The 23038-nt window shown below is 41.6% G+C and overlaps 1 protein-coding gene across 1 annotated transcript in view; it reads right to left on the bottom strand.

The window, feature by feature from the left end:
• Positions 1-23038, bottom strand: part of COL4A6 (collagen type IV alpha 6 chain) — a 145429-nt gene that overhangs the window by 9275 nt on the left and 113116 nt on the right. The window contains exons 18-37 of the mRNA XM_068957534.1: positions 22231-22380; positions 20206-20310; positions 19083-19243; positions 17935-18114; positions 16522-16705; positions 11560-11631; positions 11048-11155; positions 9720-9941; positions 9337-9498; positions 7168-7338; positions 5853-5996; positions 5445-5570; positions 4947-5128; positions 4625-4688; positions 4014-4088; positions 3463-3570; positions 2584-2691; positions 2081-2152; positions 813-938; positions 326-442 (exon numbers count right to left, since the gene is read on the bottom strand). Coding sequence (XP_068813635.1) covers positions 326-442; positions 813-938; positions 2081-2152; positions 2584-2691; positions 3463-3570; positions 4014-4088; positions 4625-4688; positions 4947-5128; positions 5445-5570; positions 5853-5996; positions 7168-7338; positions 9337-9498; positions 9720-9941; positions 11048-11155; positions 11560-11631; positions 16522-16705; positions 17935-18114; positions 19083-19243; positions 20206-20310; positions 22231-22380 — 2637 coding nt within the window. The remainder of the gene's footprint in view (positions 1-325; positions 443-812; positions 939-2080; positions 2153-2583; positions 2692-3462; positions 3571-4013; positions 4089-4624; positions 4689-4946; positions 5129-5444; positions 5571-5852; positions 5997-7167; positions 7339-9336; positions 9499-9719; positions 9942-11047; positions 11156-11559; positions 11632-16521; positions 16706-17934; positions 18115-19082; positions 19244-20205; positions 20311-22230; positions 22381-23038) is intronic.

Below are 23038 nucleotides of genomic sequence, written 5' to 3'. Positions count from 1 at the left end.
TTACAGCTGTGGGAAACCATGGTCCAAAACGGAGCTGGACATAATATGTTGGACCTAAGTACCTACCCTCATGATTTAGTCTGTCTTAAGTATCATGATAGGTGATATTTATGTGGACCAGAGGGCTTTAATAACAGGCTTGAAGCAAATCAGGATTCAACAGCAGGAATAGAAACCAGATCCCCTTATTCTCAAGCCCTGATCTAAACCACAGATTATTAAAGTGTCACTACTCACTTCCCCCTAGAGCTCTTCAAAGGAAACAAATAAATCGACACAAATCCCCTTAGCTAGTCCACTCTCCTTAAGATGCCTCTCTCCATACCTGAACTCCCATCAGCTCCTGGGTGGCCTGCATCCCCAGGTCTCCCAGGTATATCAGAAGGAAGAGAAACTCCAGGTGTTCCTGGCAAGCCAGGTAATCCCACAGGACCAGGGGGACCTAGAATGAGAAATAAAGAGTGAGCGAGGAGTAGTATCCAAAGCTCTGCAATGATCTTCAGAGATGAGGATAGAAGTAGTGGCTGAGCGGTGCTTATATTGAAGACAAGAAAGAGACTCAGACAATAAAAAAGCTCTCCACTACCTGAGGGGGAAAAAATTACTATATTTTGCTGTTTGGGAGAAGCGGCGACGCTGTAAAAACTATATAACCAACTGTTTCTCAGAGATATAGCTGCATCACCCATTTAACGTTTATCTGTCAAATTACTGACCATCTCTGTGACTTCAGGAGTTCTCTTTGGTACCTGTGCTGACTGTGCAACCTATTACCCAGAACTCCCATCAGGCTTCCAGAACACTGTATTTACCCATGTCTCCTGATGATCCTTTTGGTCCAGGGAATCCTAGAGCTCCTCTGCCGAAGCCTGGAGAACCTTCTTCACCCTTTGGACCTGGGAGACCTGCAGGGCCTTTCAGTCCAGGTTCACTCAGACCTAATTAAACACAGTCAAAGAAGGTAAGAGAGCCTACTCAAAGCGCCTAACATAAGTTAAATTATTACGCAAGCTGAGCTGAAATACAAAATCAGTTATTCCTCACTCTCTCTGCTGTTTTCAGTAGAGCACTAGAAAGAGTTCTTGTGCCTGATGCGCTGCTCTGGCTGTGAAGAGTGAATTTAAACAATCTGTAAGCTGCTGAGAGAGAAGTACATGACTCTTCTCGTCTTCCCAGAAGCTCTTGCACAAGGATGTGAACACAGCACTCATATCACAGGATTTGCCTGTCTTCTTGTGCGTTGTGCCTCTCAGAAAGACAGAACATTGAATCAAGCCTCTGGTCTTTAAATAACCTAGTGGGCTTCATGTTCCAAGAAAGAGAGATCAGTTTGCACAGACTACTGCAGAAGCACCACACTGAGGCATGAGCAGTGCAGGACAGAGGCTCCAGGGAAGAGCTGCAGGGAGATGTTCAGCATGTCACCTTGGTAAGAGAAAATACTAACCAACCCCAGGAAGAAAATTTGTGGAGAATCTCTATACTCCAAATCATTACCTTCCAAAAGAGAATGCTTGAAATAAAGAAAATAAGGCATCGTTTCAATTTTACTTGGATCAAAATTACTTTGTCTAGTCAGCAAAGACCACTCTGGATTTCTTTCATTTATATGGTAAAAAAGTACTACTGTCATACATAAAATAACCTGCCACAAGTTTTATGTTATCTATGCTATGGGCAGCAATACTAGAGCTATGGACAGCACTATGGCAACATGCCATCCTTAAGGTCAACTCAAAGCAAACCTTTGATGCTGCCCCACTAAAATCAAGCATCCTTTAGAAATGGAAGACTCTCATGATTTCATCCAATCAACTTTCCAGTAGTGACATAGTCCTTGAGGAATTCAAGCAGAACCAGCACCAGAAAAGACTCTTCAGTTCACGGGACACATTCTGTTCTTATTGGCATTAAAGAAGAATTTGGTCATGCACACCCAGTATCCTGAGGTTTTTCTTCATGTTATAATTAAATCCAGAACTGGGTGAAATGAAGCGATTTTGTAGGGAACGCTGCTCTCGTGATGAACCAGTGTATGCATATCCACAGCTATGACCCTTCTACTACACATCTATTTTACCTGGTGTTCCAGGAGACCCTTTCGTGCCTGGCAAGCCATTCAGACCATTTAAACCCGGAAATCCAGGAAACCCTGAAGAGACATTGGGAACACTGACGTAAGTGAGCAAATAGACAAATAATCTAGTTAGGTGAAAACACCTAAGATGTTTCATTGAGACTACACCACGCGTTAGAAGCCTGACACACAGGGGAACACAGTACGTAACATCTTCCTTCACATGGACCCATTCATGGAAGCTCTTCCTACTGCTCTCACCGGTTTTACCCTCGGTGAACCCCCACACTAGTGATCCAAATCCAAGTGAGAGCCTCTCCCGTTCCAGACACTTCTCTGCTCATTTTTAGCAGCTGGTGCCTGCACTAACATTGCCAAGAAATGAACTGATTTCCCACACACAGCTGGCCCACACATAGCGTGCTGCCTGCCTGCTGTGATACTCCCGGCCAAAACACTGTGTTTTGGACCCAATTTCTCCTCCTACGTGCAGGCTCCAGATATACCTTTGGGTCCTGCTGTTCCACGAGCTCCAGGGAATCCAGCAGATCCTGGCTGCCCTGGAGGCCCTGGTGGCCCAGGGATTCCTCTCGGTCCAGCATTTCCAGGGATTCCTAAAAACAAGCAGCAAAATGTCCCTGTACGACACATCCAGGCTAGAACAGCTTACAGCTCTATCTTGCAGCTTCCAGTCCTGCATCTAACTCATAAGATGGGTGAATAAACTACTGTTTAGATAAAGCAAAAACATACCCAAACTTCTCCTCGCTGCCACTACTAGCATGGCATTTATCAAACAATTTATTTGATAGCTTTTTTTTTTTTTTTTGTTAAAAACCATAGCAGTGACCTTCTCCATCATCCAACAAGTGACAGACTGGAACAGTTTACATACTGAATAACTAATTCAACTGGTTTCCAAATAAAATATTACAATAGAAATTTTCACTGTTATCCACCTTTAATCTTGATAATAATTTGAAAATCTGCCTGCTAGTTACACCACTACCCAAGACTCTTGTAGCTGTCCTTCTTGGTAGGTTTGGGTTTAGAAAGAGAACAAACCGAAGCGTTGCAATGGAAGATTTTAGAGCAGCCCTGCCCACAGGCAGCTGCACAGAAGCAGTTATTGCTTGTCTGGCATTGAAGTCTTCTTTATTTGTTAGAGGAATTCCTTTGGATTTGGAGTGTGCAGGATTCACCAGCAATTGATGCACAGGATTGGTTGCAACAGGACAAGGTGACACTTTCCAGAGGTGTCAAAGAAGATTCAGTGCCCATCTTGTTTAAGCCTCAGCTGAGACAGGCCAACCAGAGCTAATGAAACGACAAGGTAAGACTGTTCCACAGCATGAACTGCAGGACTTAAGGGCCTAGTCCAGTACCTGCTGGTCCTTCTTGGCCAAGATCTCCTGGGCCACCTTTGAGTCCATTCACTCCAGTGCTTCCTGGGTATCCTGGTTCACCCTTGAGCCCTTCTCTCCCTCTCTCTCCTGAAAGGATAAAAGCATACAGCATAAAAGCATACAGCATGCTAGAGCACAAGTTAAACTAGAGGCAGGCCTGAAGATAATGAGAAACTCTTTAGTCTGAGACTGCAGCAATTGTGTCTGCTCTACCATGGTCTGGATTCTGCACCGAACTCCACACATGCCAAACGCCAGTGCCAGTTCCCAAGTTCCTGGTCAAGAAGTGAAGTGGGACCCAGCATTACAATTGGGCAGTACATTACAATTGGGACGTGTTCATTACCATCCAGATTTGTGCCCCATCTGGATTACAGAGTCAAATCTCACAGGACAGGACAGGACTAAAACGTTTCTATTTACAGATTAACAACCACCCCAAAGTGGGCAATGCCATCATAGCTTACTCTATTTGTAATAGAGTAACAGAGTTTTGCATTCCTGAAGTGAGCTATCAAGGGCTACTTTACCTGGGAATCCTGGGTCCCCTCGCTCTCCCTTTGCTCCAGCACTGCCAGGAACACCAATAGACTCTCCCTGGTCACCTAGGGGGGAAAAAAAAAAAAAAAAAAAGATGAGGAGGCCATTCCACAACTGATTGTGGAGAGCAGCTTTCAGGGCTGCTGCTGCTCAGTATCCTTGTTAATGAAAATACACTTTCACTACACTTCAAATCCATGGAGTAAATAAAGACAATAATAACGTGCCTGAGTTTAGAAATGCCTTTAAACAGCAATGGAGGCAAATGCACACAGGACATAAGACAAATATTCATGGGTAATTCCATAGCATCCTGCCATTTGTACTTTTGATACAAGCAGATCAGAGAGAAGAGTGCCTCTTGTGCTGTTTTGACATGTTTCACAACATGCTGTGGCCAAGATTTCAAAGGAGCATAAAGTATTTAGGCACTTGGCTTGGGACTGATCTCATCTGAATGAGCGACCTAACAGTCAGACATCTACTTCTGAGCCAGTCACTGGAGAGCAAGAGACACTTGCAGAACACTACTCATTCATTTTAGCCATAAATCTTAGGACTATGTGTACTAAAAGAGCACAAAAACTGGAAAATTTCTTACCCTTTGGACCAGGGAGGCCAACAGGCCCTGGGAATCCAAGTGTTCCTGTGATACCATCTGAACCCTGAAATAAAAATCCCCAAAGTACGCTTTGCTTATTGTTCCTACTTGCCCCAAGCTTGGGTCATGCGAGATAAACAGACAGCAAAGATGCAGGGAAGATTATCCAAAGGGTTATTCATCAGTATGAGCCAAACAAAAGCAAATTTATTAGGAAGTTTTGTAAGCAAAAATTCTGCCAGCTTCTGCTGCTCTGCTACAGAAGCACCAGTTAGAACACCGGATTTTCCTAAGCATGTTTAGAGAAGATGAAACATATTACCCTCTCTCCTGGCATTCCTGGGAATCCTAGGATGCCAGCTGTACCCTTCTGTCCTGGCAGCCCAGGTCGTCCAGAGGGACCAGGGAAACCTGGGTAACCGTGAGGACCACTCTCTCTGCCTGGTGACCCATTTGGACCAGGGAGACCGGGCTGTCCGTAGCTGCCTGGGAATCCTTTATCACCTGGATATATACATAAAAGAGTATGATTCCACTTCATAATACGGACGTTCAGCTAATTTGGCCAATTAACTTTGTACCCAAAGCTCCCTTTAAAGAGGAGGAAGAGATGGTGTCAGCTCTGCAGAACAGAACTTCAAAGAAAATTGTTTTCTCAAAATTCAGAGTTGCCATATGCAAACCTTGCTGGCATGTGAATGACAGAATGGAAAATAGTCATATTGCAGGCTCTGTCAAAAGGGTAGATCACCTTCTGTTGAGAGTAAGCACAGTTCCTGAACAACTAATACTGGCAACTTATTATAATGTTATTAAGTACCTCTAGGTCCAGGGAATCCTCCAAGTCCAGGTAAGCCAGGCTCCCCTTTGTCTCCTTTGAATTGCAGTGCCTGTTCTGGAGGCCTAAGAACAGGGAGACCAGGTAGACCAACATCACCTCTGTCACCTGAAGAAATAAGGGAAGTCAGATGCAATAAAATTGCCCAACAGAGAAAGCATATAACACTAGAAACTAGCAGACAAAACCAGAACTGCTAAGCATCTTCCATGTCTCCTGATATCAGTTTATCAAGAGGTACCTAGCACCTTTGGGAACCAGGCCAAAGTATTTCACAGGGAAAAACATAACATAGTACCTAGAATAAAGTCCTAAATATCTATACATCTCAGAAGGGCCTCCTAAACCCTCCGCTACACAGCTAGCAATTGCCTTTCAGCTGTTTCTCACCTTTTTGACCTTGGAGTCCCAGAACCCCAGGACTTCCTTTTCCTCCAGCTGTGCCAGGAGTTCCTTTAAACCCATTCACCCCAGGGACACCAGGCAGGCCTGGCATGCCAGGGAAACCAAGCAGGCCAGGAGATCCCTTCTCACCTGTACAGAAAAGGTGAGAAACAGAGAGAGAAAATCAGTCTCTTCTAGTGTCCAGCATACCCACCCTGGGTATCTGGCAGGTAGAGGCAGGATGGGTCTAGACAACCACCCAAATCTGGGCAAAAAACTTGATGGTGCAAGCACAGCACGGCTACTGCTGCTGTAGGTCTTCATTCCTGATACTTTCAGTCAGCACTTTTCAGTTCACCATAGAGAGCATGGTCCTGCTCCAGTGGACTGCAAAACGCAACTGATTTCCGAGAGAATGGCATCCGGTTACATAGCTCTTTTACCCTCCTCCCAAAATAACACAGAATTCTCAAAATAACTAATTATTGTATGGGTGATTAATGGCTATATATATATATTGTAAAGTTTTACTTCCCATCTGGTTTATACTTCATTCTCTGCCTCCTATGATATTCCCTTTACTTCATCATTTCATTCATCATTCCTCATTTTTTCAATTTTCCTGTCTTTCTGTCTTGATTTTCATGATCCTTTGTCCGTAAGGATAACCACAGGATTACCTGTTTTCCCAATATCAGTGTTCCCATCTGGAATTTCATATCTACTTGATTACCAAAACCAGAGCTCTAGGCATAGAGAATACAAAACTTACAAAGAATAAAGTTATATATCTGGAGGATATGGTAGTGCCATTTATCTCCCCAATGATACGACATAGAAACTAAGAACTTTTTGTGGGGCTGAGGAAAGATACATGTCATTCTGAGTTTCTATATTAATTTTTACCTTTCAAAAAAAAAAGGATACTACTGGACACAGAGCTTTCTAGTATTATTTCTGCAGTATCTCTTCCAGAATTGTTATCCTCGTGACCATGAGGATTAAGCAGTAGTGCAGACACTACTCACCAACCACCACAAACCAGCTTGGACACCAACTTGGGTGGTTGGTTTTGACTGGTAGTTTCCAGAAAAAAGCGATATATTCTTGGCACGAGTCCTTTAAGATGAATCCCCTCATGACCATGATTTGACAATTAAATCCATCATTGATAATCCACACTCAGCAGTGAAACAAATGCACCCCAACACTAGTTTGGACTTCAGTCACTTCTGACGAGTATGGCCTAAAATCTATACAAACAATGTTATTTTTTCTGGGCCCAGTAATCTGAATATGTTTCCCTAATGGGTACGCCTACCTTTTGGCCCAGAGAAACCTGGACGTCCGTCTCGACCAAAAGGCCCAGGTGGCCCTGAGAATCCTCTTTCCCCAGGAGACCCTGGAGCACCATCAAGACCTGGGAAGCCTTTCATACCAGCAGGGCCTTGTGGACCTATATCCCCAGCCAGTCCTTTGACTCCAGGAAGTCCTGAATCAATACAAGCAAGAACTTAATAGATTATGTCAGATAGATACTGGGTCAGCTTTGTGGGCTGTCTTTCAAACTCTTTAAACACAGCGTTGTTTTTTATATGACAAATGGACTTTAAGGCACATGCAGCCTACTCAGGCATAAAGTTTAGAACTGCAAAAGCATTAGTCATCTAATAATAAAATACCTATGAAGAGGGTTACTACCTACATCACTACACAACTGGCAAGAGTGAAACCCCTTATGATGATCCATTTTTGTCTCCTTTACCAGATACTAAAGTGTAGAGCACCAGTTCTTACCTTTATCATCAAGGCAGCCAAACCAGGATGGGGAGTATCATTAATGCCAACTTCCACTACCTACCACATCCTCTGGGTGAACCAGAGAGATCAACTGGAGAGGCTTGTTTTAACAAGTTTCTTTTCCACCTCTGTAGTTAAATGGTTACTTCTCAAAAGCAAATTGCTCAGTAAGGGAACAAGCTTCTGATTGTGCTGTCACATAAAACCAACACCATGTGCGTTCAGTTTTGCTTCCAAAGGACTCAGAATGTTTCTAGGTGCATTTGTAACTGTTTAGAATTTTAAATAAAGGCTCAAACCATTGAAAACAGAATGCTCAGATCCAAAGTGAGGAAGAGAGGAAAAAAAGCCAATGGTTTCTGAAAAATGGCATTTGCAGCAGTAGTACCCAATATATGAGCTTTGTTGCACCCAGGACTTAAACATAGTAAGCTATACCTCAGGATTTTTTTTAAGCAGAAGATGAAATAGCCACTTTATTGAAGAAGAAAAAGAAAACGTATACTTAAAATCTATGCATTTTAAGGATTTCCTTATGGGCTTCGGGCTTTGATACCATCTGAGCATTCTCACTACAATGGTTCTTTGCCTTCTGGTTTGATTAGAAATAATAAGGGGTATCACCTATAGTCAATGCAATTCTTGTAGCATTGAAAGCTAGGTTGTTAGTCCATGAGCTTTTATGCTACACTGCATTTTCTCACCTTGACAGCCTATGTGAAGAACCCATAACCAAACAGTGTGACATCAGAAATGGAGAGTTGATGATAAATGGAATAGAAACATGGTGAAGGAAAAAACAGATAAAATATGTAAACAGAAGGAACAAGGATACAAAAGAAATTAGTGATTCAGAGAGAATATAGATGCAAAAATCTTAGTCTTTTGGAGTTTATCATCCTAGCAATTGAAGGTTTTTAAAAACAGTTGAAGGAAACAGACATATATGGCATGCAATCCAAAACTGTAAAATAAAAGAGAAGCAAAAGACATATTAACATTAAAATAAAAATCTTAAGGCATTCATTCTACAATGTTCATCTCAAATGAGGCCAGTGCTTTCATTTATTTGACTGTTGTCATTGTGTTCCAGCACTGTCATTCTGTCAAAAGGGAAGGGTTATTTCACAGACCATGATTCACTATAATTCCCAAGTCCCTCTTTGCTTGGTTCTCCAGTCTTGCATATACTGCTGCCTTGTAACAATTTAATCAGGGCAGCTTGAGAGATACTGCTCTACTCAAGTGTTTATTTCCCCCATAAAGAGAAAAGGAATAACTTTCTCTTATGTCCCCATGGCTGTAGAAGACAGAATAAGAAGCTTGTGCTGAGAAAGTCAATAGTTTTTCAATCTGTCAAAGTCATATTTCAAACAATCTCATACATTAGAATTTAATCATCATGACAATGGGAAAGGAAGATTAGTCAATTATACAGCCAGCATGTAAAGCAGAAATGTTAAGAATATCAACACATTTAGGATGCTTTCTCCCGTCTTTCTACTGCACTTCTTATAGCCCAGGCTCACCATTTCTAGACAGGTGTCTAACAGCTGGAGGCCAAAGGCTCAGACTCTGCACTCAGTTAGCTCTAACCAGGGGCAGAAGCTCCCTCCTAGCAACTGCCAAATCACTCCTGCACTTCCTTGATATTGCAGCTTACTTGTATTTATCTGAAGACATTACATACCTGGTGCTCCTACAAGGCCAACTGATCCCATGGGTCCTGGTTTTCCCTTAACGCCAAAAGGACCTCCCGGACCAGGAGGTCCTCGCAAGCCAGGGATGCCCGTATATCCTGGATTACCCTGTTCGCCTTTAATACCCTGGAGGCCTGGTCTCCCATCTACCCCTGGGAACAGAGAGGTAGGAGGTTACAGAACAAATAAAACCAAATTCTATTAACTAAAAAGTAAGTTTTAATAAAAGCCTTTCAGTTGCACGAGATTCTACGAGAAAGTCAGCAAATCCCTACCTGTGAGCCACTTAAAGGACTGCTAACAGAGTATCTTAAAAAGTAGGGAAAAGAGAAGCAGTCGGATATTCCCAGAAATAAACAGTATCAGCGCTTACCTTTTGGTCCTGGAAATCCAAGATCCCCAGTCAGCCCTTTATCACCTTGGAATCCAGGTCTGCCAGGCTCTCCCTGGGCTCCACTCTCGGCACCATATACATCTCCAGGAGCTCCTTTAGTTCCAGCTAAGCCTGTAGCACCCATCTTCCCAGGCAACCCATCTGTCCCATCCAGTCCTGGAAGTCCTTGGGATCCCTGCTCTCCTCGAGGCCCAGGGAAGCCTTAGAGAGATAAAGAGTAAATGTCACTCAGCAGAAGGATGGGATATCTGCTTTCAATAGCATCTCTAACAAAATCAACATTTTTTACAATTCACATGCAGAAAAAAGTTGTTTCAGAAGCTGCAAAATGTTTCAGTTTTGAATTAGAAAGACTGACTGGAGACAGAAAGTGATGCAACTGTTTAAAACAAAATATCCATACAAAATATATATTTTTTTAAATGAACAGTTTAGGAGCATCTTGGAGCTGTAGCTACAAGTCTCAGCTTTACAAGCACTGGTTTCAGTAGATGGCAGATTAGGCAAGAAGGACAACTAAGGAGGAAGATGGTCATTTCAGGGTATGGACAGGCCTTATTTCACTAGCACCAAAGATGCAAAGACGTGAAGTTTATCACACTTTTCTTACTCTGTCCTCTGTGTCAGACAACTTCCATTACCGTGGGGCAGAAGACAGTGGCAGCCCTGGAACGCACTGATACAAGGAGCACTGGGACATCAGGACTTGCCCTCTACCACAGAGACACTGAACAGCGCTGCTCTGTGGATGTGTCACACTGCTCAGCAGACATCCCCACTTAATGTAATGAAAGGATAAGAAATTTCCACAGCCATATACATACAGAGAAACATGAGGGATGCATATCAACCTTGCTTTAGAAATTTTCCCTCATGACCCCTTGCTCTGTATTTACTACAACCACCAGAAATTCCCACAGCTAAAACAAGTTCCAAACACCATGTAAAGAGTACCTCTACCAGAGTACCACATAGCTTAAAATCACTTTTACACTAAACTTGTAGTTCCTAAACTGTAACAAAGCACATGTTGACAGTCTCTGGAGAAAGAAACTGTGCTGACTGTCGTCTTTTCTTCCAGCAGTAGTATAACATTAAAGGCAGCTAACAAGCGGTTGAACATTTCTTCTGTTTTCTTTCAAGTTGCAACCACTTTTAAGTAACAGAGAATGCATTTGGAAGGAGAGAGTGGAGCATTATGACTGTATCAGGTAGAAGAGCAGCCTAAAAGGTTAGATAGCTCTTTTGATAAAATATTATACGCATCAATCAGACAACAAAAAGAACTCCAGTAACTTCCCTCTCACCTGGTCCTTCTTGCAAGCCTATAATTCCTGGAGACCCTGGCTGTCCTTTTGACCCATGTAATCCAGGCTGCCCTGGAACGCCAGGAAAGCCTTTGCTGCCTTTGGGACCTGAGGATAAAAATAATATTAATCAATAGATAATGGAAGACACAAATATAGCACCGCAAAGCAAGATCAGATCTTCCCTGCAAAGCCAGTGCTGAAACACTCAGCAGATGTGCCAATTTAAGCTAATTAACATCTCAAATCCATGACTGTTTCATTAACTATATGAACACAGAAGAAACGGGATTGTGTTGAGAAGCTACTTGGAAGGGAAAAAATGCTGCAGTCATTATGATCCTCCACGGGATTTAAGCCCAACTCCTTTGAAAAGAAAGAATACTCTTCTGTCAGTTAACTCAGTGGAATAGTTAGCACTCAGAGGGGATTAACTGGCAGGTATTCTCTTCTTGAGGAATAGGTGCTTCTTGGCAGTCAGCCAATGCATTACAATCAGTTTGTCTCCATACCTGGCAGTCCTGGAAAGCCGGGAGTCCCAGGGGGACCATACGCTCCAGGAACTATACAGGGCAAGGTGATACCTAAAACAAAGAAACACTGAGGTTGCACACGGTCCCTTCAGAGAGATGGTCAGAATGAGAACATCTAACACCCAGATGTTTTTCACAGAACATATCACAAGTAATTGTGAGTGAAGCTATGCACTTCAAACACTGGCATCTCAAATAGTTTGATTTTAAGCAACGGAAAAGGCATTCTGAGTTTGGGGATTTTCTAATCTCAGCCTTCCTACTGACTTACTGTGTGACCTGTAAACGGTAGCAACTGCTACCGTGGACTACTTGTAGCATGATATCCATGGCTTCCCCTTAGCAACCGGTCCCCCTAATGCTAGGGACTACACAACATGTATTGAAAAGGCAGTCTGTGATTCAGAGAGCTTAAGGTCTGGGCAGAGAGCTGTTGAAGTCAGCAGGAGCTAACAGGTGTTCCTAAATTTGAAAAACTGAGGATGTTTCCTAGCTGTATATAAGCAATACATTATAGTGCGAAATTCTAAAATAAATGTACACATGCAAAATAAAATACATATTTATGAAACATTGATAAGCGTTTAAAAAAAACTGTCACCCACAAGTTTTGGCCAGAGAAATGTGGAACAGTAAGGACTGTTTACTTCTGCCTGTTTCTCCAACTGCTTCTTTTACAGTCTGCCGGACTAAGCAATAACCACATGACTATTAGTAGCAAACAAGATTCAGCAACCGCCAAGCTCTTTTCATGACATCCACCTCTCTTAGAAAGGCTCTGTTAATATCAGCAAGCCGTTTTCAGGGGAATGAAGTTTACGTGGCATTATCAGAGTTGCCACCACAGCAGACTTACCTGACAGATCTCATACACTTTCAACATTCCTCTTTGTAAGTCACTGACAATTTGAAGTCACATTAACATAACGATGTTATGATCATTACACAGTAATGATTATCACAAAACCTAACTCAAGCCCTTCCCCTCCAGAAATGCTTCTGGTTACTTCAACAGGAGTCTGCCCTAGGACTACAGAGTTAGCACCTACACTGTAAGAACTAGCTTAGCTAAAGCTATCGTAGATGAACTTTCTAAAAATTAAAATCTTAAGGACTTTATAAGCTGTGTAGTCAGAGAAACTACATATGAGAGTTAACTGCTGAAGCCAATCTGCAGAAAAGAGGTGGTGTTTTCACTACTCCTTTTGAACACTTTTGTATGCAGAGTGCAACAGCCACTTGACTACATTGTTGCCTGGTACCTGCTAATTCAAATCTGGCATCAGCTACATTGCAGATTAAGGATGATCACACATAAGTTATTTCTCATTTCCTTACAACTCTCTTTGCAAGATCCTTCCCCAATCCCAGAATGACAAGGCAAATCTATTCATCAGCCACTCAAGAGCACTTCAAACTGTGGCTGCTTTCAGTCCTGAAGGTAATCTGGTCTAAACCAGGCAACACTTAACGTATGTCTTGCAGTAGAGCAACATGAGCTAAACACTTATTTAGGGGAGGAAAGAAAATTTTCAGATGACTAAAAATGTTATTAGTAAAGGACACTGAGTCAAACAATTCCCTGGATAAATCCAATGAAATCAATGGATTTATGCACGGATAATGAATAAGGCTCTTTGCTTCTGATATTGTCTGAGAATGGTAATGGGGGGGGGGGGGAGGTGTCTCAAAATGCCATAGGCCAGGAGGAAAACTGATAAAGTAACCCAATACATCTTTCCTGATGCCACAGCTGTAAAGATCTCTACCAATTTTGCGCCTGAACTAGTGCTAAGAACTGGTTCAATGACTTTCTCCTTGGGCTCTCAACTGATTCCAACTCAGTTCACAAAAAGCTCTGTAAGATCCTCTGATTTCCATCCTCTTGGCCTACGTCCAACCAGAGACCAAAACTGAACTGGTTGGGGGTCCAGCCCAGAACCCATCTGGGTAGGCAGATGTGAGCGCCCCTCGCTCCCAACATGCAAGGCTAATGAGGAATGTGGGATGCAGGGAGAAGTGAGAGGGAAGACAACCCCCAAGGTCTCCAATTTACTCATGCATTGACACTGCCATGAGAGCTCTGAAGGCAACATCAGGACATGTCCTATTGTGATGTCAGAGAACCAAAGGTCAGTTCTCAATTCATTACTTCTACCTTGATGTGAGGCACTCACTGACAGCAACATCAACTAATAAATGGCTACCCTTATGATAACATATCTACATAGAGTTAAAAATAACGCTTCCATGCTTACACAAAGCCAAACATTGCTCTGTTTTGATCTGGGACAGCAATTCATCTCGATACTCAGTACTGGCTTTAAGAACAGAGGTTCAAAACTATAATACCCATGATCCAATTTACCCTTAGAATGGATATGGGCACCTAATACCAGGAGTGCAAGGTGTAGCACTCACATTGCTGCCTGCACTTATGTACACTTCCAGAAGGGGTTAATTTGACATATTCAAGGTTAAATGGTAGCAACATAAAACAAAAATTACAGTTCTGGCCTTTTGCAGTCCTGTGTGTGCCTGATGCTGAATGTGTTATAAAAAAAATTTGAGGTCTGTCTCTGAGACATCACCTCCACAGGCACTGTATAATAAGGAATGACATTTTTCAAAAAGAGAGAATCCAGGGCAGCAACTGGCATGGAAAGGAAATTTTAATTAACACTGCTATATTCACATCACATGGCTTTAAGGACTTGCTTATGCGAGCTTTCCAAAAACAATATTGTACAATGGCATGTTCTGCACTTTATGTTATTAGCCAGCAGTAAAATGGTTGAACAATGGGTATTTCATCTGAGGACAACTGAAAGGCAAATGGGAATGTTTCCTTATGTGCTTTGCAAAATTATTTAAGCAAGGCTTAGTGTAAAGTTTATACAAACAAAACCTAGTGTTCTCCAGCTTACTCAGTACTCTACTTCTTCAAAATTTTCACAGTAGTACCCCAGCATCAAGGAAATTATAACAATTATGAAACCATACTTTCTGTAATAAAGACAAAAAAATCTGTGTAATTCCAATAACATTTTTGAGTAATCTCAAAATACTGGGTAAAACATTCTAGTTTTTTATAAAATACTGCATTAGACTTTTTCAAAAGCAAGAGTGCTTTACTGCACGTGGCATAGACTTGAGCAAAATTCCTTGGTGATATCTTCAGTAGGTCATAGTCTCTTTTTAAACTTTTTTCCTCATTCTCACAGTAAGGCCTTTCAATATGGACAGTATGAAAAGTGTTTATTTCTTCTACCCACACACATTTCTTTAATATTATATGAAGCTGATTACATCAAAAGGTCTTTTCTAATGTATGTAAATGATTTCCTACTTTTGAGGGGATGCTGTATTCACAAGTTTTCTCACGCATCTCTATGGAGGTGCAAAGTGAACGGGCTAATGACTTATTCACACTTTCCTACATATTCCGACTATAAATACGCCTCTACAAAAGGTCACTCATTGTTAGAAAAGCTTTGATGTAGCATTCATAATAAGCTGACTTCCAATTGCTCCACAGAATATCTAGAGTTCTCATGCACAGAGCATTTTACTTCCACTTATCTTGCAATGCAATTTAGGTTTAGCAGATTTTGTAAGAGACATTTTACTAAGCAAAAATGTAAGCATTTATAGCTATGAATTAGCAAGGCTTTTATCATTTGGCATGTGACTTGGATTGGAAAAAAAGCTTATGTAGTCTGTTCCAAAGGGATGTTAATGCCAGCTGTCTCCTCACTCCATTACAACAACCCAGCATGACACTGATGTGAAGTAACATGCCATCCAGCGTGTCTGAACAACTTTCCCACTGCTATTCTGGCCTAGCTCTCTCTTCTCTCTGGGTTGAAGATTCCTCTGCCAACCTCCTCATACTGCAGCGGTCTTATCTCCAAGATTTTTGAACTCAGAATATCAATTTATAAGTGGAGAAACCTACACAACAGTACTATGCCTGCAAATATATTCAGCTGTATTACTGACGCTGACAGAATTACAAATCTAGAACACTAAGTAGTCACAGAATGGAAATATACTGAAATTTAACAGAAGCTGCAAAGGAAAGATACTGCTTTCATTAAAATTATCTTTTAAAACCCAACACTGGGATCAAGAAACTGAAACTAGTTCAGTGCAGTCATTTTGTTAGGAAAGTATTTTCCAAATGAAAGGTTGCAAACTAAAATTACACATTACTCACCTTGGACTCTGAAAATGAACATGAAACATTGCACATGGAACATCACCAAACCTGTATTTACTGCCTTTATCACTTGCCATTATATGTACCTAGAGTATGGTATGGCCATATCAATTGGGCCAAACTATAGTGCCTCAGGTAATAAACAAACAGGCAGGAGCTGATTGCACCAGTCATATTTGAACTCCTTATCTGACTGTCATGATAATGTCTCATTCACAAAAGCTCATTCATACAATGGGCTGTAGTTTCTTCTATTAGAAAAGAAGAAAACATCTGGAGCTCTTCTGATTTCAGTAAGAATAGTTTTGAAAATGGATTCAGAAGTCTTGGATATCAGTGAGCGACTGTTTTTAACTTGACAACGAAGTAGGCTGTGCTTCTTAAAATGTTCATTTTAACTGTCTTTCTAATTACCTTTGGTGTAAAGTGGTTCTCCAGCAACAGTCTGTGAGTAGCTTCATCCAATACTATTAATAGGTGAGCAGTCCACTCAGAAATTTTCCGTTTATTATCTATGTTCTCCTGAGCAGGACAACCTGAGAAAGCAGGGACTACTGGGCGAAGCGTGACCAGATCACAGAGCAGTTTCAGTTAATTTACAGAGGGAAACCTAATGCAACCTTTTGGCCTGGCCACAAGCACATCAGCAGGTTGAATGTCATTTGACTTGTTGTAGCTTTGCACCTTTTCAAAGTAAGAGCAAATCTGGCAGCACCCACCTGGAGGGCCAGGAAGACCTGGTTGTCCTGGGAAACCATCCATTCCTGGATCACCTGGCGGCCCACGAATTCCACTAGGACCTGGATATCCAATGCCAGGAGAACCAGTCTCTCCACGATGGCCCTTGGAGCCAGGTAATCCTGGCAGTCCTTTTTCACCTGGGAAACCTAGCCCACCATCACCCTGTACACAGCAAAAACAATTACAGATGAAAATCAAAGAGGTGGAAAGAATGTACACCATTGTCATTTTAACAAACATATGAGTTTGACTGGTTCTGTGCAAGCTTCAGATGTGCCTGGGAAGGTACAAGGAAACCACTGTAAATCATCTATCATTATTTCAAAATGTCAGAAAACCTAGTTATTATTAAAAACAGTATTTCATGTTGTATTTGCCAAAACATAAGCGTCATATACTCTGAAAGCTATTTACTTTCTTTTTAATTGAAAAGATTCTAGTGTGCTTTTTCTGCTTCCAGATTTGAATCATAATTATATCTACAGTGCCTTTTTTTAGGATAAAATATAAAACAGCAATAATGCCTGCCCCACTAGTGTGAGTTTATCCTTTGACTACATAACGAGAGGCATAATGAGCGCCAATTATTAATCCTGACCGAAACAAATTTCTGTTCAGGGAATATGAGCTTTCAAAGTAGGTTTTCTTTATCAAAGTGTCTTGCTCAGCACTGCTTAGCTGAAGGTATGTGTAAATGCTACATTAACCAACCTTAGTGAGTACTTAAAATTCAATCCATACGTGGCTCTTACTTTCTGACCAGCTTTACTTTGTGTCTCTAAAAATCTGTAGAAAGCAACACAGTTTGTTGAAGATTATGTCCCCTGGAGTTCAGAAATATGCTACAGAGCGCACAGAAGCTGTACTATAGACAAGCTGCAAATCTTGGTTTGAAGAGTGAAGAGAAGATCAGATCCTAGGCCTTAAGCAATACACTTCCTGTTCCTATTAGCACTGAGGTCTTCCAACATTCCTAGAGAATTTACATTGTCATAAAAACAATTCCTAAAGACAAGAACTGTTACTATTCTGAGGCCAGAGAGAGCACTGGAAATATTAGCATCCTTGCCTTGCACCCTAGATTGTCAATTCTCTGTGCAACCCCTCATTATAATTGCTTTAGTTTTGGCAAGATTGATGGGATATTATTATCCTGTGAGACCAGCGGTCACAAATGATACTGGAGACTTTCTCGGTTTATCACTCTGGCCAAATGTCTTACTGCCATCAGATCGTCTCTCAGCAAGCTATCCTATCCATACAGCATTTTGATGTACTTAGAGATTTACCAAAGGGCTAATCATGGCTAGTAAGCTAGGCATTTCTATTGTCTGTGCTCCTTATTGCAATTCTGAAGCACTCTGACTCCTGTTAAATTAATGTGAACTTACTGGAGGGCCTGGAGGACCTGGTAAGCCTGGAAGTCCATCTCTGCCAGGAGTTCCTGGGATGCCTGAAGGTCCTCTGGGTGCTGTTGCACCACGGTCCCCACGAGCACCTCTGCCTGTTGCATAGGACGGATCTCCTTTTTCTCCCTTAGGGCCTGGAAGACCTTGCTGACCAGCTGAAGCCTATAGGCCAAAAGAGAAAAAAGCTAGGCATATGAGCATGCAGAGAAAAGCCTTTGCTTCTTAGAAAAGACATATGAGGACAGTACACAATGACTGGTGGCTAGAAAGAATCTACCAAAGGCTTCCTATTGTATATATTACACTAAAAAAAGAAAAGGAGATCTGATTATTTCCAAATGTTTCAGTCAAGTGACTACAGTTTTATAATGGCAAGCCAAAACCTGGTATAAAGCACTATACCGAAAGCAATCTTGGAGGGCATCTGGGAACATTATATCACTCATGATACAGCAAGGCCCAAGTATTGAGTCTTCTCCCCTATTACTTGGTGTGCCACATTTACTGACACTGATAAACACACTCTGAAGTCAAAGACTTGCATCTTTGTGGACTGGGATTTTCAAAAGGAAATACTGCCAACGAGTAATGCTCAGCATTTGGGGAAACCGTATTTGGTATGGTTGCTGTTTCATAAAAACACAACTCATAGCTCTCACTAATGCACTCAGTATGCAGCAGCTGAAAAGGAGACTGCATCTGTGGCACAGTTTTTTCAGCTATCAGCAATGACGTGGAAAGATTCAGGTCTTCTCTCCATACCGATGTGTATCTGCTTCTCCAGCAAGTCCTTGCTCAGGGAGAACCCTGGGTCGAATACATGTGCGCCTACAGCCAACAGGCCTGGGGATGAAAAACTGTTACTTTTCTTCCTTTGACTGCTACACATGCAGTTCTCAGAACTTAAGAACCATTTCTCCCCCTGGTCTTTGAATAGGTGGTAATTTCTCTACTTTTAGCTTCTTTTCAAAAATCAATTTCTGGGGGGGTTTATTTTTTTACCAAAATCAGTAGAAGAAATTATGCAAAAAATGCGTTCTAGTTTCAATGTGAGCAACACCAACAAATGGCACAGGAGCATTTTTTCTCATTCCAGTCATCACAACCAACATAGTCTCTCCTTGCCTTACCGGAGGGCCTGGCAGTCCTGGTGCCCCCACAGTGCCTGGGTCTCCTCTGATGCCTTTACTCCCAGGCACACCATGGCTTCCTGGTGCACCTGGTAGACCTGAGATGCCTTTTTGACCAGCTCTTGTAGCTCCTCCATCACAAGCACAATCACCTGCCTCTCCTAGAAAACAGAGTCAAAACCCCAAACTCAGTTTCATTTGTATAAAGATCCTTTTCAGTTCCAAGAGATCCAAAAGTAGTATTTGATTTGATTGGGATAAAGACATTCTGACTTGGTATGATTTCATGCCTGCTGTGCTCAGGTGATGCAGGTGGCAAGCAGGCAGAGCTCAGATTTTGTCCAGGTTAATTTCTATACAATGGCCATCACCACATTACTATGTGCAGCATGAACCTCAGCACTACGTATCATATCCTGCTGGTTTTCTTGACCTCTTCCCAAAGGTTCAGACTCTGCTAAACAGATGGGTTTAGGAGAGTTTTAGGACAGAAGTCTTTTTTTTTTTCAACTTTTTCTTTCCTTTTTTTTTTTTTTAACAGATGGTTTTATGTCAGAGAAAGCAAATCCATACTCCCACTCACAGTAGGTTAAAATGACCCTCAGCTGGATATTATTTTATTTCCTGGAACAGTAACTGGGCATGGATCCAAACAATCACAAAGCACAGTGAAGTCTGCATCCATCTTGCTTTTTGCTGCTGGTTCTGTCACACACTAAAACCCAAATTCTCATTGTTTTTAGCAGAGAGGAGAATAAAATTAAGTTTCACTGTCATTTCCAGCCTATATTGCAAAAAGCAAAGTAGGGTATAGGATTTTATTTTTAAGTCTCATTATGCCTTATGGCTTTAAAGCGTATCTTGCTTAAGTAATTGTCTAGGTATGGGATGTTTATCTGCTTATTAGCCTGAGCAGGAAGTAGAAAATAGGATTTTGCTAGCAGTGCTGGGCACCACTCTCTCTAAATTGTAAAGTCTGTTAGCTCCTTTAATCTATGCCCCAGTGTATGTGATTTGTTATACAGACACTTCCACCTCCTCCCTTAGCATATTAACTTCAGGTAAATATTTTTCTGAGTCCCAATGAATGCTGAAAGGCTCTCCCAAAATAAGAGTCAATTACCTTTGTACCCCTTTGGACCCAAAGCTCCTGGCAGCCCTCTCTGTCCAGGCTCCCCTGGGGCCCCAGGCCTTCCATCCAAGATTGTATCTGGGAGGTATGAAGGGCCTATATCGGAAAGAACAGAAGCCAAAGCCACGAGAAGGCTTGATTTCAACCTCATTAACTATTCACAATACAATATCAGCTATGCAACTGACAGAAACGGCACTGGATCAGATTGCGGCTGTGTAAGTTACACAAGTAGATGAATTTGTGCTGCTCTGCCATTGCACTTATTTCTAACACTCAACAGCTGACCAAAGAACTAGGCACACTATAGGCAGGTTGCATAGAGAAGGACAAAGAAGCTGAGAAAGGGATAAATCATTGTAATGGTTATGGTGGTGGCTGGGTGTTGCCCTTTTTGCTGGCACAGAGTTATCATATATGAGCAGTGTTTCTGCCACTACTGTCATGGTAGAGAGTCATCTCCACGGCCACCTGCCTTCTGCAGAGTTCCTCAGCATCTCATCAAGTTGCTGCAGCTCAGGAAAGAGACTAAATGGCAAACTGGGTGCAGGGACTTCCCCTTTACCTCACTTCACACCTGCAGGATTATTCTCTGCATTTCTTTATATGCTGATAAATGCAATGAAACATGAGCTGAGACAGAAAGAGCAGAGGAAAGTGATCTAAAGTAATCTAAAACTACTAAGGCTGAAAGCCCTTCCCCAGTGACAGCAATAACATGGAGTATGGACCAGCAGGCATCTGATATTCCACAGAAACAAACTGCAGCCTAAACAGTTCAGCTAAAAACAGCTGCAAGAGCCATAGGGACTCCCCAGAAAAATAAGTGGGATTTGACTGTTCTTCATAAAGGAACACTTTCTTCTCCATGGAAAATCATTTAATCAGTCCATGTTCATTGCTTCCATCACTGGAACGTGACCTGTTTTTGAAAGTTTGACTCTCAAGAGTAAGATAGGCTGAACTCAGCTCATGGTAGAATGTTAAAACATAGGGTTTGTGCAAAATTAACCCTTTTTCATTTATTATTCATTTTCTGAGGAAAGCAAAACAATGTATAGTGAAGCCAATCAGGTCCTCCATACAAATGGGTGTGTAAAAATAAAATTAAATTTCCTTATTTCTAAAAGTTGCCTCTTCAAATATCCTGTCTGACTCATGGTAGCCAAAACACTACTGATATTGGCTCTTCCAAGGACAGACATTTACCCCAGACACTCATAAGGTCGTGGTCTCTTTTTTTTATCTAAGTCAGTACCATGGCAAGCTCCATTCAACTTTCCTCCCATCATCCTGCAAGCTTTATTATATAATCTTTTTTTTTTTTCCCCTCCAATTGAAATTCCTCCATATTTGTTAGGAGTGAACATCTGAGTTGACTATTAAAACAGCACAAATACAGACAATGCTGGAAGGCTGTACAGTTTCATAGGAGACATCTGAGGATACTAGCATTGGTTAGTTTATTAAATTCCATTTGCTGCATGGCAACCCAGCATTCACTGGGAGAAATCAAATAGCTATGTTTTCATGCTTGCATCCTTCCTACAGACCACCTACTCGGATGAGTGCTTGTTAATAGATAAAATAATACAAACTGAGTAGACAGAGCTGGTACTTCATTTGGGAGATGCAGACCGCTAGTTAATATAAATCTATGAAATATCAGGTTTGATCTTCAGTATTTTAGTCCAGTGTTCAGGAGACTACCCTAGAACTTTAAAGTCCTCTATGCCACAAATTGTATCTATACAACCTTGTGCCTCAGTGACCCAGGCCACCATTTTCAAAAGGGTTAGTTCTCTTTTCTTAATTCAGAGGGGTATCTGCTGATATATATGTTTAAGATTGAGTTACTCACAATCACAATGTGGTATCAGTTAAGCCTTTAAGATAGACAGATGAATAATGCTCACAGGCAAATGAATAAATAAATAAATAAATAAATAAATAAATGATTATTTGTCTCGTTTTACTCTGAAACCCTTATAAAGATATGCACAAAAATATACATACGTGATGAACCAGGCAATCCTGGTACTCCTGGCAGACCCGGTAAACCAACTCTGCCGGGAGTGCCTGGTAATCCAATCGTCGCTCTTCCAGGATCTCCTATTTCACCCTTAACACCTGGAATACCTGGAGACCCTCCAGGGCCCAATGCATCTAGACAACATGGACAAAATGAGCAGCTCTCCAGCAGCAAGTGCATTCAAGTATTTTTAACATTATGAAAACTATCACTGTGATCTGAACTGCAACCATGTTAACACAGGACAGTTTATAATCACATACAAAGGAAAACTTATCAATCAGAGCCACCAACTCGCTTCCACTTACACACTCCCTCAGTCTTCCAAAAACTTCACAAGGCAGCATTTAAATCCTGATGATTACTTAAAAAATTAAATACGCAAGATTGTGTTTTCTTCTGTTTGCAGACTGCCTCTAAGCAAATTAATTTCCCTAGTAATTCCTAGTCTCTGGATCATGACAGGCCAGGACTTCACAAATGGCATTTAAGTGAAATAGAATCTTTCAAGTAAGACCCTTCAGGGGACAAATAGGTCCCACCTACAGTGGTTTTATCTAGCCAATCTGTTAGCTCTATGCTGCCAGTGTAAGAAGTCATTCAAAACAATTAAGAACAACTGCTATTATTTAAAATAAAAGGTGCTGCCAATCAACTCATCCAAAATGGAAATCAAACAAACAACAACCTCCTGTATACACTGCTGCACCAAACATTCACATCTAAAGCCTTGAGATGTAGGAATCACTGTGGGAATAAGCCTGCTCCCATCCAAGCCTACAAACTTGATTC

This window comes from Struthio camelus, chromosome 11 (assembly GCF_040807025.1).
Source record: "Struthio camelus isolate bStrCam1 chromosome 11, bStrCam1.hap1, whole genome shotgun sequence".
NCBI classification, from domain to species: Eukaryota; Metazoa; Chordata; class Aves; order Struthioniformes; family Struthionidae; genus Struthio; species Struthio camelus.
The sequence above is the reverse complement of the archived record's forward strand: the minus strand, read 5'-3'. Positions and strand labels throughout refer to the sequence as shown.